Here is a 16,618-nt window from a genome sequence, read left to right as displayed (position 1 = left end):
TACCATGCCTTTTCAGTATGAAGGAAGAGAAATAAAGACATGTGCCTACAAGACACATAGAGTCACCCTCATAATGTCTTTGTTTCTGTAATTTCAGGGGTCATGGGAAGAATATGAAAGCTGTAAGTATTGTTTTAACCCCTTGTTAAGGAAAAATATCAATGCTAAGATAGGTATGGCATCTCTTAGTGGCTTCTCTTTGTCAGGAAATCAACTTGTTGTTTCTGGGAGCAAGTCTACATGTTTTTCATTTTTTGGTTTGTTTTTTTTTTAATATTTTTCTAGATCGACTTTTACAGTCAAGTTTCTGCATGAGATTCTGTGAGGCTGTATGCACAAAAACGCTGGGGGTTTGTGTGCTTCGATGTCTTGTGATTTTGAGTGTATGTGATTCTACGTGATGTTATGGTTTATGGAGGGACATAGTTCATACTCCCATACACACTTTAAATGAACTTTATAGTTTATTATCTGATTGGTCTCCATGGCATTTGTAACTGGATATCGTTATCATCCTTGCTTCAGAAAACAAACTAGGAATCCCTGGCTCTCAAAATTGTATGCAGAAAGTGAAACATGGATCCATTCATGCCATGACCATTGTGATGTACACAATGTGGGCCAATCCTGACAATGCTTTCTTTTTTATATCTGCAGATGCTCTCGCTTCCATGGTTGAGGCTTAAATTAATTTAAGACACTCTGAAGGCATTAACTCTCACAGCAGTCCAAGCTTCTCCATATACTCATGGGCACATTGAGAATGTTCCCTGAGTCTTTCCTAATCACTCATTATTAACACCCTGACAGTTACTCTGTTTTATCCTAGACTTCCCTGAGGGCATCAGAGTGGCGGAATCCCGACACACTGTAAGAACACCTTTGTTTGTCTTCTAGAGGAATTCAGGTCCAATTCTATTCCATTTGTGTTTCTCTTTGAGAAATGCTTTCCTTTGTATAGGGTTCAGAGGTTTGTTGGTTTGTCTCTTTTTCCAGTGGGTCTTCAGCTCTATGGTGTTATTGACATCACCAGGTCATTAAAATTGAACCACAGAGGTAGCTCCCTCAAAGCGACTTCCCCTGCTCTACTAAGGATTGTGTGCCTGCACCATAAAGAGATTGGAAAGCCCACTGTGGGAAAGACTCTTTCCATCTTGTAGCATTTGCAGCACCATTACGTCCTGGCTCTATTGTTCCCTAAATCATCCAGGGAAAGCCAGACTATTGTAACGTATACAATGTGGGCCAATCCTGACAATGCTTTCTTTCTTCTATCTGCAGATGGCCTCTACTGTAGTAGGGAGTTGTAAGTATCTGAAATCCCTCCCCAGTCCAGGAAATAGCTTAGTATTTCATTTCTAAGATACCTCATTCCAGGTTCCTTTTGGGAAGTAGGGCAGAAGGCTAAATGAGAGAAAATGGTTCTGCCATGGAGACTCCAGGGAAAATCCCAAGGACTGGGGTTAATTTCATGTGAGCTAGCATGGCTTCGAGTGGTACATTCTGTTCTGATTTTCTTGCAGACATAGCCGAGGTGGGAGACACCGATGTTGAACAACAGCAGAAAGCTATCAATAGTAAAGAGAAATTTCCAGGTGAGTAACAGAATGCCCTGTGGAGATCAACAGGAAAGGGCTCAAGAAGCAGTCGGGTTGTACCCTCTGCTTTCTAGGCTGCAGCAGTCAGAGAGGTATCAGAGATGTAAGAGATTTGTTTGATTCTCCTTCCAGCCATCATGGTAAAGAGGAATAGGAGCAAAGCACAACAAACCACTGGCAATTGAAAACGAGCCAGGGAAGTTGAAGAGATGGATTTTTAATCTAGAGCACTGACTGCTCTGCCACAGGACTGGGATTTTAATCTCAGCACCCATGTTGCTGCTGACATCCATTTGTAACTCCAGTCCCAGGGTATCCAATGCCCTCCTCTGGTCTTGATTGGCACTGCATGCATGTGGTACACAGGCATTCCTATGCAGGCCATACAGCTGAAACAAACTTAAAAATAAAAGCATTCTTCCTGCCTCTGTCGCTGCCAACGCTCCAGGCCTTTGGATGAAATGCATAGATCTCTTTGTGTATTGCATGTTTGACTTCTGATTGCTGATCTGTGATAGAACTATCAGTGGAGTACAACTCTCTAAAGTCACTGATGGGACCCTGAATACAAAGGTCATGAAGTGTGGGCCCAATAATGCAGAAGAAGCAAATCCTCTTCCACTGGTCCTGCAGGACATATCACAGCATCTCATGGCCCTCTCTTGCCTGTTAAGTCTCTCTATAAAGGGCACCCTATAAAGGGTGGAAGGCGGAGTGAGTAGTCTGGCCTCACCTTCTGTAACAAGAGGAGTCAAGGAAGCAAGTGGAAAGCTGAGGCTGATCTGGTGTGAACCAATGTGGCTCTGTCTTCTGTAGGCAGAAGTGAATGAGCCATTCTGTTTATTTTCTTGCAGATGCCATTGAAGTTCAGCAATGGGAACTAAAAAAATTGTCAAGTACTGTTGCTCCAGGTAGGTAACTGCATTCTCGGTCCATACGATCATATGAGGAAGGGGTCCATAGGGAAAAAGATAGAGGGAAGGATAATGTGAGCTCATTACCAGCTTATGCTCTTCTCAGTAGAAGGCCTGTATGGTGAATGGGTCAAAGAACATGTTGACACCTACACTGGAACCTCTGACCCTAGTACTTGACGGTGGATCTGGTCTGGCTATGACCTCCTTTTCAGACATTCCTAGCTCAGAGCGGGTACATATGTTCCCAGGGTTTAAAGGGCGTGACCACTTGTGTGTTCTTTCCAGTATCCTTCCTGGCTTTATCCTCCTACCTGTATCTGAACCTCACTTCCCTGCACTGTCTCATCAGGTTCTGCATCGTCCTCCTGTGTATCCCAACTTTCCTCTGAGTGCTCTGGGACTCTTGTGTACTTTATACTTAGTATATTTCTCACCTGTCTCCTCTTGTCTAGAGCATGAATCAAAGGAGAGTGTATTCCCCAAAGTCTTCTGTGAGACTCCTGCAGTGGGGTCAGGTTTTTCCTTTATTGCAAAGTATGTCTGTCCTGTATTCTACTTTTGATACATTGATTCTGCCTTGTGTAAACTCAAGGACTCCTCTTTCTGATCAATGTGTCTTCAGAGATGCAGGAGCCCACCTCCTTGGCCACTTTGTCTGACCCTGACTTTGTCTCTTACCCACAGCCTTTTCCCAGCCTCTTCTCTACTTCCTGAGTAGAAGGGTGACTCTACACTCTGTGCCTAGTAACCCATAAAGCCTTCGACCTTGTTACTGACTCTGCTAACTGGTTGGCACTGCCCACCTGATGTGCCCTAACCATCTGATATGTGGTTCCATGGATTCATTCCCATTTTGTGCCTGTTTATTCAGTTGCCACCTTCCCTTGAATTTGAGTCCTGTACAAAGTTCATAGTACAGCCAAAATTCAAGTGGGAAATGTAATCAATGGGGCATCGCTTAGGGACGTGCCCAGTAAGACAGAATTGAATCTTGCCAAGTCATCTGGTAAGTCATGCCTTCCCTTGTGGAACAGTGGCGAAGGGTTGTTTTTGCCCCACTGAGAAAAGCTGAACAGAGTGGGGACAGGGATGCTGAGCACAGCACAGTCAGCAAACAAAGCTTTGGTTTCTGACGTAAGAGGAGACCCAAAGGGAACATCCAAAGTTGCAACCAACGAAACAACAGCCAATCGAATTTTTTCCCCAGACAATGTTGATATAAGAAAGATAGGGTATGTGTTTGAAGTCACTCACTTAGTATGGTCAACTTGATCCTTGCAAGAGATACCCAGCAGGGTCCCAGAGCTTTGTGTTACCACTTGATACCCACTGTGAACCTACCTGTACTCTGTTCCTAGTGGTCAACTTATTATATCTAGCGCCACCTACATCTTCCTCTTCTGATGAAGGATATGTCCCCAGGAAACGGAAGAAAAAGAAAAGAAAAAGGCGCTATTACTAAAAGCCAGCCATTTTGCCTCCAGTGAGTACAGCACACCCAGAGGTTTCAGAAACTTAAAACATTGGAGGGAGTGAGGGGGGTGGGGTGCACAGAGAAACAGAGACAGATTTTCTGAGCTCCAGTTCACTTGATAGCAGAGCTTCCCCAGGATAAAGCTTTGCTATATCAAAGCCTTATACAGGAGATGCTGAAAAAGAAAGGGGGGATACAGGAGGCCTGATGTGGGAGGTGGGGTTTGAGGTTTGGAAGGATACAGTTCCCAAGATAGAAGGGTAGTTTGAGGTACAAATTCCAAGGTGGGAAGGAATTGGCATCTGAGGGAACCATCAGAACATGTAAGGTCTCCATGGAAGGTTTCTTATTTAGGGTTACTATTGCTGTGATGAAACACAATACGAAACTTGCAGAGGATAGGGTTCATTTGGCTTACATATCCTGAATCACAGACCGTTGAGAGAAGTCAATTCAGGAACTCAAACGGTGAAGGGACCTGGGGGCAGTACTTGATGCAGAGGCCATAGAGGACTCCTGCTTACTGCCTTGCTCCCACCTTCATCGCTTCTACAGCCCACTCTCTTATAGAATATGGGATCACGAGCCTGTGGATGGCCCCACACACAGTAGGGTGAGCCCTCTCACATCAATCACTAATGAAGAAAATGTCCTGTAAGGTCGCCTCCAGCCTGTTCTTGTAGAGGCAATTTCTCCACTGAGGCACCCTGCTCTAAGATGACTTTAGCTTCTGCCAAGTTGACATTAAAATCGCCAAGACTAAGGTCATGAGGGTGGAAGGCAAATACATAAGTCAGGTCATGAAGTATCATAAGGACTATATGTGGGCGGAACAGTGCTAATCATGTCAAAGAACATATAAATGGCATCAAGAGTAAAGAGTGGGGAGGCGAAGTTGAAAGGTGAGACTGGATAAAATGTTGCCAGGTCAGATACGATTACACTCAGTAGAGGGCTGAAGAGTCTTGATGGAGGGAGAAAGGTGATCATGCAGAAGCTCTTTCCACTTCAAGGTAGCAAGGTCCCAAAGAGCCGTGCATGGTGCCATCCAGTCAGAAACCACAGCTCTACCTTGCCAGGGATTTCTCTAGGTATGAGTTACTGGAGGCATTGAGAGTTGGAAGAAACAGGAAGGAAACCTTAACATAGCAGAGTCCTCAAGGGAAGTGGATGTTCTCAACTACGATGGGTGAGCAGCGTAGAGAGGGCTCTTCAGCCACTGCAATTTCATGTCTTTTGTAATAACTGTTTATTTCTCCTCTCCTCATAGGCCCTGGTATGAATTTGGGGGCCTCAATGGCTGGAGGCAAAGAGGCATTGGCCAATGGCCAAAATGCCTATATAATCCACACCCTTAATAAAAATCTCCTTGCACGTCTCTGAGTCCTAGGACCCTCACCTCTGGTAAGATCTAGGACCTTGCTTTGCTCCTGAATCTCTGTTATCAGCCACTGTAGACTCCTACTCCCCCGACACTGTTTTTGCCCAGTTGTTCTGTCATTTCAAACTTAATTGTAGAAATGCCTAGGTATGTTGACTCATTTTATCAACTTGTGACATAAGCTAGAGTTATCTGAAAGGTAGAAATCTCAATTGAGAAAATGACTCTATGAGATCCACCCATGGGGCATTTTCTTTCCCTTACTTTCTCCCACTAATTTAGTTATTCACTTTACATCCCAATTACAGCCCCAGCTCCTTCCAATCCCTCCTCCCTGGCTCACATGGCCCCTTACCCCACTCCCTACTCCCCTTTTCCTCTAAGAAGAGGGAGGTCCCTCAGCACGAACAAACCCATTCTGGCACCTCAAGTCACTGCAGGACCAAGTATATATTCCCCCACTGAGGCCAGACAGGACATCACAGTTAGGAGAGCAGAATCCACAGGCAGGCAGCAAAGTCAGGGTAAGCCCTTTCTCAAGTTGTTGATAGATCTTCATAAAGACCAAGCTGCACATCTGTACAAGTGGGCTAGAACCAGCCCTTGTATGCTCTTTGGTTGGTGGCTCAGGCTGTGGGAGCCCTCAAGGTTCGAGGTTAGTTGACTTTGTTGTTCTTCATGTAGAGTCCACATCTCCTCCAGGTCCTTCAATCCTTCCCCCAACGCTTCCACAAGACCCTGAGCTGGATCTAATGTTTGGCTGTGAGTCTCTTTCAGTCAGCTGCTGAGTGGAGCCTCTGAGAGGACAATTATGTTAGGCTCCTGTCTGCAAGTATAGCAGAGTATCATTAATAAGTGTCAGAGATTAGTTCTTGCCCATGGGATGAGTCTCAAGTTGTACCAGTCATTGGTTGGCCATTCCCTCAGTCTCTGTGACATTTTTATCATGGCACTTTTTGTAAACAGGACATATTTTAGGTAGAAGGAACTGTGAGTAGGTTGGTGTTCTTATCCCTTCACTGGGAATCCTGCCTAGCTACAAGAGGGCCACTTCAGGCTCTACATTTCCCAATGTTAGGAGTCTCAGCTAGAGTCACCCTCATAGACTTCCTGGGGTCTTTGGCACCTCCCAGAGATGCACACCTCACAACACGCCATCACATCTACCTCTGATTTCCATTCACACTCCCAGCCCTCTTTCCCACCCTGTTCCTGCCCCGCGCTATCTCACCAGCAAGAACACACGGGGACACACGAATTCTTCTGTAGCTAAAATGTTTATTGTATCTTAAAGAGAGGGCGCGGGGCGCCGGCATGGCGCGGCTTATATACACCATAGCGCGGCGCATCCACACCTGATTGGTCGTTTACCCATGATCTCATTAGGCACGCCCCGGAGTGGGCAAAGACCTGGCACGAAGGCACTCTTGCACATGCGCACACAGTTAACTTCCTGAAAGGAAGTCGGCTGGCTCAGCGGAGCCAGTGCCATCTTGTAATGGCAAAAGCTATCCCAGCTTTCCACGTGGGGCGCAGTGGAAGCCAGTGCCATCTTGTGGTGGCGAATGTTATTGCGGCTCTCCACATCTCCCCCTTATTGTTTTATTAATATGATCCCCCTTATTGTTTTATTAATATGAGACTGGTCTAGGTCCTTGTAGTTACGTCCATCTGTTGTGGTTCCTGTCTTAGGTCGTTCCTCTATGTCACAGCCTTATCCGTCGAAGGGTAACCCTATCGCCACCGGGGCCCATGTCTTAGATTGGTCTGTGCATGAGGAAAGTTGCCCATCTCTGGATACCGCAGTGCCGTGTGACAGTAACTGTTAAACGACCTAGGGTGAACTCTATAAAAGAGGCCAATCAGAAAATGAGTTAATGGGGATCACCCTATTGCGTGCAATGAGGAAACCTCAGCGATGTAGAAGGGCTGATCAAAGAATCATTGAGTTGGGCTGGGGATTTAGCTCAGTGGTAGAGCGCTTACCTAGGAAGCGCAAGGCCCTGGGTTCGGTCCCCAGCTCCGAAAAAAAAAAAAAAGAACCAAAAAAAAAAAAAGAATCATTGAGTCTCTCTCATCCCAGTGTAAGAGCAGAGAACTCAGATATCGACTAATTCTTGAGCATAGATAACCAAATTCTAGGGGAGGCCCCTTGTTCAATGGCCACAAGTGCTTGAGTGATAACAACCTTGTCACGTTTCTGTTGAGATCTGAGTTTGTAAACCAACCATACCATGAACACTAATCCACAGCATAGGGCTGCACCAAACAGAGCCACTCCCGATAAATAGTGGGCACCTCATCTGGTTCTCCTCAGCTGTTACCACCAAGGGCCGTAGTCAAGCCGCTCCTATAATAAAATTTAGAATTCCCAATTGTTAGCAACTACTCCAGAAAGTTCACCCACTATGCTTGCCTAACAATAGATTGGGGGAGGGTAACTCTAGACACTGTAGACACAATGGCTGTAGCAGTAAATGGCTGCTACAATAGCAGCGAAAATAACAAGGTCTTTCCCAGGACAGTTCAGGATCAGCCATTCTTTTCTGGAACAACCAGCAGGCAATGGAACCATGTCTGAGATCTGTATAACCAGGGCAGAGTTCCCCAGTCCACAGCAGCTTCACGTAGGTGGCATTCCTGTGATGATATAGACTGCAAAATGACAACACCAGTCAAGGCAGCAAGAATCACCAGGGGAATGAGGGGGGCAGCAACGGCTGGAGTCCAGTCTTCTCCAGAAAGCAGCAGTGCACAGAGGGCCAGAGAGCAGGCCACAGTGGGACGGGACACATGCAGCGGTAACACTGACTGCAGCAACGCCAAAATCTCTGTGATGACAAAAGATGAGGGGGAATCTTCCATCTTCCTCTCAGGGCAGAGGAATGACTCCAGGGACCCGAACCAGGAGAGCTGAATCTTTATGCAACCAGGATCAGCAAGTCTCACCAGCCACTCAGGCAGCTGGCACACTCTTGTAGCATCCTGTAGAAAAAACACAAACATTCCCTCTTCCCCATATAAAATATCTGGACAGGATCATGCCAATACGTGGATCTTTCTATTTCACCTAGTCAGAAGTATGCCTAGTTGTTGAGTGTCATAAACACTCAGAGTGTTCCTTGGCACCCAAATTTTAAAATTGAAATAAAAGGAGCATTATTTAGCCTACAGGGATAACTCCCCCTTTTTATTTATTAAGATATAGTAAAGATATTATTTATTAAGGTAAGTCCTCGAGGATTAAATTGAGGACACTGAGCACTTGTATTTATAAATTGACTTGTATATGAAATTATTGTCTCTAGCATTATTGTTTTGGATATATAAAGAATGAGATTTTTTTGACTAATTGTTCTTATGTAAGGCCTATAATCTGTCTGGTATCACTGTCCTCCCTTGTTAAGGAGCCCAGGCAATCCAGTTTGAGTTCTTAAATGGCCTATAAAGAAACAGTATTTAGTGTTCTTAACCACTAAGCCATCTCTCTAGCACCTCATAAACTTTACCTAAACATAAGCATTAATTAGAAATGTCAAATCTTGTAAATATTGTCTAGATTCAGTCGTATTAGAAATCCCTGAGCTGGCAGGGCAAGGCTGGGAATTTAAAGTAAGCAAATGGAGTCTTTTTCTTTTTATATTAACTCTATTACCATTTTCTATGGTTTTGTATAGTTGTCTGAGCCAAAGCACTGAAAGGACAGTGAGTTGTCAGACAATTTACACTGAAATCATCACTCACTGATTTCATGTAGAAAACTTGTCTCTAGTAAAGCATTAAGTAATTGAAATCAATTGTAAACCACAAGCCACACATTGTCTATCAGTATATGAATTGAAAGCTTGATTTTTTTTGACATTTTAAATATAGTAAGCGCATTTCTTATGGGTTGTATGTACAAATATACAGGAAGTACAAAAGCATGTAAAGAGTAAAATTATCAATTTTGTCTGAAAAATTTGTATATGTAATAGGCCAAATATCAGTACTTTGTAATAACCAATTTAACTGTTGTTTGGAATAAGATGTTTTACCAGGTTTCTTTTTAAAATACTTCCATGACTCTAGCCTACAATTCTGTATTAACACAACTGAAGCTTTATCTCCAATGTGGATAACAAACAAAGACCTAAGTCCTCTGGTAAGGTGAGGTACTTAGCCAACTAACATATCCTTAGTAGCTTAAAATTAGTTTCAAATATTCTTTTTTGGAGTAGTGTAACAGCTACTCCCCAAATATTAAAGCTCATTTTGAGAGCAAAAGTTTGTAGTAAAAATTTCTATATACACTGAAAGATTTAAAGTTCTAACTTCTTACATTGAAGAAGCGACAAAATTACATAATATAAGGCTATTAGCCATTTTTTTTGTAAAATTTTTAATGATATCACTTTATGGGCTCTCTAAAATTATAAGCAAGCTCACGAAATGAAAATTCACAATCAATCCTCTAAATCTATCTTGAAATGGCAGTTGGAGTAAGCAAACAAGCTGTAATGCTCTCACAAGTTCCAAAACCTCATCAATCCTTCGTAAATCCTGTAACAATCTCTACCTGTTTGATTTTTCTTAATTACAAATAAGTTTGAGTTAGTCAATGTAATAGTGGCAATCTTTAATCACAATCTTTAAGTTCTCCTTGTAACACCAGAGCACAACCACAACTTTGGAAAGTCACCTGAGTTCTGAGTACTGTCTTTGGGGCAGTAGAATTAGCATTAAAATACAGTAACTTCAGGGAAAACCACAACTTTGGAAAGCAAAATCAACCTCCAACAAACGATCCAGTCTCCAAAATCTAGTCTCTAAAACACCAAGTCTATCCTTCATGTTACAAAGTTTGACTGTCAATTCCTACATATGAACGCACAATGGTGTAGTCTCTAGTACCTCAACAAAGAGACATTGTCCTAAATTCTTTTAGAAGCCTGGTTTCTAGAATAAGAATTCTATAAAAATATTATCTCAATTTAGACCTGTTTCCCTAGGTTGGCTCATGCCACATGTTGTCTAGAATGACTCCATCCAAATTACCAGCTTTATGTCAACTTTCTGTTACCAATATTATACCTTTTTAACCATATCCAATAACTTAAAAGCCAATAGTCCATAATCAAGGCATGTAGAGCATATTTATACATTTAAAACCAATCAGAAACAAAATTGAAGTGGCTACACATGTCTTTAATATTTAGACCAAGCACCATTTTTACCTTTTTAGCTATGATTTTAAGAGAAGCACCTTGTCACCTGTTGAGTCTAATAATTACAGTCAAAGATTTTCTAAGGGAAACAGCCATCAGTTTTATTACCATAGAAGCTGAGGAGCTGCTGGTGTCTTTAAGATCAGCTCGTGCAGACACTTAGCCCCCGGGCAGCTTCTCCAGCTGACCTAGACTCCTGGCTACAGGTATAGGGCTCTACACTTGATCTTAGCCAAAAGGCCGAGAAGCGATAGGTATAGGGCTCTAAAGGCCGACTGAAACTGTTTTTTATTCATTTGTTCCTTTTTTGAAACGAGTTAAAACCAAATCAAGATGTGAACGACCAGCAGATAAAGTTTTTACCATTTTCTCTTTTGAACATGAAACATAAAACATTTAAGCAAAAAGAAACAAAAACCACAGACATAAACTGACATACATGGACAGCTTGGTGCACCAAGGACAGACAATAGACAAAGAGGAAAAACTAGATGGTGTCAGCAGAGAGGTAGGATTTTCCCTTTCCCACCACTTCCACGGTGACTATCCACTCGAGTGGAGTTGATATGGATGATGGATTGTCTCAATTCCTGGACTAGTCCATCAACGTGTTGAAACCAAATTCCTGTAAGATACTGAGATATATTACGGGATATCTGAGCAGCACAACTGACATTCACAAATGGTATGGAAGTGAAACACAGTCCTGAATATTTCCACTCACAACCCAATTATATTAACTCCCATCAAGCTGTGTATGGGCATTGAGATGTCCTTTTGTTTGATTCTCCTGAATAAATTTTCAGGCGGTCTGCCTCTATCAAATATGATCAGTATGACTCTGTGAAGCTCTTCTTCATAGCGAGCTGCCTCATCTTTTAAATCCTCTTCTTTAGAGGAGCTAAGCTCGTCTGTCTCTGAGATATCATGCTCTGAAGCCTCTAACTCCTTTACTGGATAAAGACTTTTCCTTTTCAAGACTTTTTTCTCCTTTCTCTGTTTCATCTCTCCCGGGGCGTTCTTTCCCCAACCTCTCGCTTCCTCAGATCTGGAGTCTTTGGAAGGGCCTTTTTGTTTATATTTATCTTTTCTCCTTGAGCTCTTTAATTTTTTACCCCGCTCTGTTTTTGACATGTTGCCTTGTAACTCCCCTAGCACTGTCTGTCCTGCTATTACAGTTGGGCGGCTCCCATACGACCTCTGACGCTGTCTAGCAGCAGCCAAAAAATCAAAAACCAAAAGAGAAAGCATGAAGGCTGCTAAAACGATAACAAAAACTTCCGCCATCTTCTAGCGGGGGAGAGAAGTAGAACAGATCAAGACCAAACATATCTCTCAGAGCCTACCCACGTCCTGTAGCTTTGGATTCTCTCCGCAGACGGAGGACCTCTCTCTCGGCGCCTGGCGATGGTGTGGCGTTTTTATCCCGGGTTTCGGCACCAGATGCCCCACACTATCTCGCCAGCAAGAACACGCGGGGACACACGAATTCTTCTGTAGCTAAAATGTTTATTGTATCTTAAAGAGAGGGCGCGGGGTGCCGGCATGGCGCGGCTTATATACACCATAGCGCGGCACATCCACACCTGATTGGTCGCTTACCCATGATCTCATTAGGCACGCCCCGGAGTGGGCAAAGACCTGGCACGAAGGCACTCTTGCACATGCGCACACAGTTAACTTCCTGAAAGGAAGTCGGCTGGCGCGGCGGAGGCCAGCGCCATCTTGTAATGGCAAAAGCTATCCCAGCTTTCCACGTGGGGCGCAGTGGAAGCCAGTGCCATCTTGTGGTGGCGAATGTTATTGTGGCTCTCCACATGTTCCCTCCCTCCATCCACCTCCAATCACAATCTTACTTCCTCTTCTGAGTGAGATTGACACATGCTCTCTTGGCCCCACCTTGTTACTTGGTTTCTTAGGGTCTGTAGATTATAGTGTGGGTATCTTCTACTTTAGGGCTAGTATCCACTTATAAGTGAGTATATGTCGTTCATGTCATTTTGAGTCTGGGTTACCTCATCGAGCATGGTATTTTCTACTTCCATCCATCTGCCTGCAAGTTTTAAGGTGTCCTTGTTTTTTTAATAACTGAGTAGCATGCCATTATATTACTGAACCACATTTTCTTTTTCCATTCTTTGATTGAAGGGCATCTGGGTTGTTTCCAATTTCTGACTATAACAAATAAAGCTGCTTTGGATATAGTTCAGCAAGTGTCCTTGTGGGATGGTGGAGCACCTTTTGGGTCTATGCCCAGGAGTGGCACAGCTTGATCATGAAGTAGAACTATTCCCAGTTTTCTGAGAAACCACCAAATTGATTTCCAAAGTAATTGTATGAGTCTGCACTCCCACTAGCAATGGAGGAATGTTCCCCTTGCTCCAAATCATTGCCGGCATGTGCTGTCACTTGAGTTTTGGATCTTAGCCATTTTGATGGGTATAAGATGGAGCTTAGGGGTTGTTTTGATTTGTATTTCCCCATTGAGGAAGCGCATCAATCATTTCTTTAAGTGTTTCTCGGCCATTCAGGATACCTCTGCTAAGAATTATGTACCCTCCATGGCCTCTGCATTAGCTCCTGCTTCCAGATTCCTGACCTGTGTGAGTTCCTGCCCTCATTGTTTTGATAATCAACTATGGAACTGTGGGAAAGATAAACTCTTTCCTTCCCAAGTCGTTTATGGTCATTGTGTTTCATCATAATAGAAACCTTGACTATAAGAGTAGAAATGTAATTATAGCAACATGTGTACAACCAATACAACTTTATTTGTTCCCTCTTCCAGAAATATTTGTGATTTAGTAAGCTAGAGAACATCATACCATAAGAATAGCTTGCAAATGATTGGTGTTTGTTTTATTTTGGCCTGTGTTATGTATATACAAAATATTTGTCCCCTGTTCTCACCTTCTCCATTGTGAGATTAAACATGTTCTTCCAGAGTTTAGGCTGCTGAAGCTGGGAATTGTGATGATTGTGGAGAGTGGTCACAACCCTTGTGATCAAACCAGATTGATGACTGTATAGTTGAAGGTAACTTAAGCTCTGTCCCAATTGCGGGTTTGGACTATATGGTACAGAACAATATTGACTAGCTTTTCTTTGCTTCCTTGTCAGTTATCACATTAGGATAGCCCTACTTTCTTATCCTGGTGATGCTCTTTTCTTGTTTGTGTTCTTTCCACCCCTCAAGACTCATCCTTCAGACAGGCTAGTCTGGGCACAACAAGGTGCACAAAGTCTATGATAAAGCATCATTTTCTGGCACACACGGTGGCACATAACTATATTCCCTGCAATCTAGAGGATGAGGCAGGAGGATCTCAAGGAGGATTACATGCCAAGTACCTGTCTCCACAAATTTGCAAAGTATGTGTAATTTTCAGAATGTCAAAGAGAGCTTTCTCGTATATATAAAATTAATACTTCAAAGACCTTATCTTATGTACTATTACTCCTAACTAGCAATTTAGGCAGGGGTACATCATGAATTCATTGAATATCACTGCTGCTGGGATATTCATATACAATTTGGGAGTAAAATGCTAGGATAAATGTGCTAAGTTGGATGTTGCAAGTGTCCAACAAGCAGTAAATAATTGCGTTGTTTGTCATAAAAGAAATAAATTAGATTTGGCCTTCCTGGACAAAACTCTGCTAGTTAAACACTAAATTCAGTGAGTTTAGGACTGTTGATTCAAAATATTCAGATGATCTAAGGTTACTCTTGTGGTCTTGACTATGAGTATAATACAGGGAGACTGTACCTTCTAGTCTTTGGCCACATTTCCATTCCAGGTAAGTTTGTGGTGATTGTGAGTAATTTCCAAAGTGCATGTCTAGGTTTAAGAAAGAGTTCATTGAGTTGGGCGTGGTTCTTCTCTTCATCCTAAGCTGTGACCACATTTGGTCATGTGGGTCATAACTAGGCTTTGTATCACTGGACTTAAGGTTGTCTCTGACAGCTTGTCATAAGTGATAAAATGAGACTCATTTGTTTAAGATATTCCAGTGGGTACTTGATTATCAGAGTACATCCAGATAAAATAGGAAGACCAACTTTCTTGACCATAAACATGTGGGGTGGGTATCAAGATATTTGGCTTTTCCATCATCAGGTGCCTCTATTGTGTTGGTTTTTGTTTTGTGTTTTCTTTTCCTTAAAATCCAAGAGATGATATGGATGGTAAGTAGAGGGAAAGATTATAGTGGGGCTGAATAATTCTTGTTATTTGGACAGCAAAGAGATTAGTCACTCCCTTTAAGTTTTAGGTATAAACTAGCTAATATATTAATCTAATATTAAGACAAATTGTAATTCTGCATGTATAGATGGTGGAGTCCATGATGCCACTTGGGAAGCATTTTCTTGCCTTGCTCATGGCAACTCTGTGGCCTAGACAGCAGGGTGGTTCCCCCAAACGGAGGGCATCTCTTCCTGTTTAATCTTTCTTAGTTTGGTGGATGAAAAGAGGAGAGTCACATGGTGAAGAACTCAATAATACAGTCCAACTCCTGTATGCTCGAAGAATGCTGTATATCTAGGGCATTGACATGTACTTGTCCATTAAGAAAACTTACTTATGGGGCTGGAGAGATGGCTCAGTGGTTAAGAGCACCGAATGCTCTTCCAGAGGTCCTGAGTTCAATTCCCAGCAACCGCATGGTGGCTCACAACCATCTGTAATGAGATCTGATGCCCTCTTCTGCTGTGTCTGAAGACAGCTACAGTGCACTCACCTAAAATAAAAAAAAGAAAGAAAGCTTAATGATGGAAAAGTTAATGCCTTGTGTTCAAATGCATAGGGTTGGTGATATAAATGCATGCATATCATAGCACTCAAGCTCACAGGAACACAGGAACACAGGTTTGAAGACATAAACAGTGGAGAGCACATGACACATAAAAGTTGCTGAACCTTCCCGAGTGGAGATGTGCTCTAGAACTGGGGGATAGAAAACATCATCTTTCCCTCCCTGAACTCAACTTTCTCTTTCCCTTCATAAAATCCTCATATTGACAGTATCAGATGAAAGGAACCAGACTCCCAGGCTCAGCTGTATCCTGTAACACATTCTACTGCCTAGGCTGTTTATGGACAACAGTCACCTTCAAAGTAGCTTCAACAGCTCTCTGCATAGATTAATGATGCAGCTCGCTATGATCAATTTTAGCTCACTATTTACCCTGCCCGTATAGGTAGATTGCCATCCTTTTATGATATCCTCTTTTAATATTTTCCAAGGGCTTTTTTCATTATGTTTCTATATGTTTTTAGCTTCATGAAATGCCTATAAATTGAGTCTCTTTTTCTTTTATTCATGTCTGAGTATTCCTACAGAGTCCAGAATACAGTATCAAATAGCTATTGTGGTAGGTAATTGTGACCCATTCAATGTGACTCCTTAGAACTGAACTCCAGTTCTCCACAAGAGCAGAAAGCACACTTAGCTACTGAGCCATCATTTCAGCTCCTAGATCTCCATCTTGAAGGCACATTTGATATTTCCATAGTATCTAGCCATGGATTCACACAGGTTTAATGGTACTCTCACGAAGAGAGATTTCCAACACCGTGGAAAAGAGGAAACTGTCTACAAAAGGAGACCTTCATTCCATGTAGTATACCTGAATTCTGGAGGCTGACATTTGGCCAGAGTCCTCTAAAGACACCTTGGAAGGTCACTGGGTACCTGGGTAGTGTAAAACAGCCAACTTCAGTGGTGCTTCTTCAAAGGCTGGGTTTGGTCCCTGGCATGCACTCCAGATCCCCAGTCCTCAGTCAAAGGTGATAAAGACCCTGGCCCTGCCACAATATTATGGGAACATGGTTCAGGGCCTTACACATACAAGGCAAGCATTCTAGTGAAGAACCACACCCTCAAACACAAAACCACTTTGGAAAGTAGCTTTCCTTGATGGAATATGGTCATTTACCTAAAGGATTCAAATTGCACATCTTTACATTTTGAAAACATTTGTTTAGGTAGCAATTGACCAGTTACCATTATAGTCTATAAATGTCAGAAAGTTTTCA

General features: G+C 42.7%; 1 protein-coding gene across 30 annotated transcripts in view; it reads left to right on the top strand.

The window, feature by feature from the left end:
- The window catches only part of RGD1560775 (similar to RIKEN cDNA 4930579C12 gene), a 123,293-nt gene extending 115,863 nt beyond the window's left edge, over window positions 1-7,430 (top strand). For 26 of the 30 annotated variants that reach the window (XM_087563385.1, XM_087563382.1, XM_087563374.1 and 23 more), the window contains 7 exons: window positions 98-122; window positions 830-870; window positions 1,282-1,306; window positions 1,524-1,595; window positions 2,453-2,509; window positions 3,874-3,998; window positions 5,260-7,430. In XM_087563385.1, coding sequence (XP_087419511.1) covers window positions 98-122; window positions 830-870; window positions 1,282-1,306; window positions 1,524-1,595; window positions 2,453-2,509; window positions 3,874-3,977 — 324 coding nt within the window. In that variant the 3' untranslated portion in view covers window positions 3,978-3,998; window positions 5,260-7,430. 30 annotated transcript variants of the gene reach the window in all.
- The last annotated feature ends 9,188 nt before the right edge of the window (window positions 7,431-16,618 follow it).

This window comes from Rattus norvegicus, chromosome 8 (assembly GCF_021556685.1).
Source record: "Rattus norvegicus strain SHRSP/BbbUtx chromosome 8, alternate assembly SHRSP_T2T, whole genome shotgun sequence".
Classification (NCBI taxonomy): Eukaryota; Metazoa; Chordata; class Mammalia; order Rodentia; family Muridae; genus Rattus; species Rattus norvegicus.
This window is presented reverse-complemented; position numbering and strand designations above follow the sequence as displayed.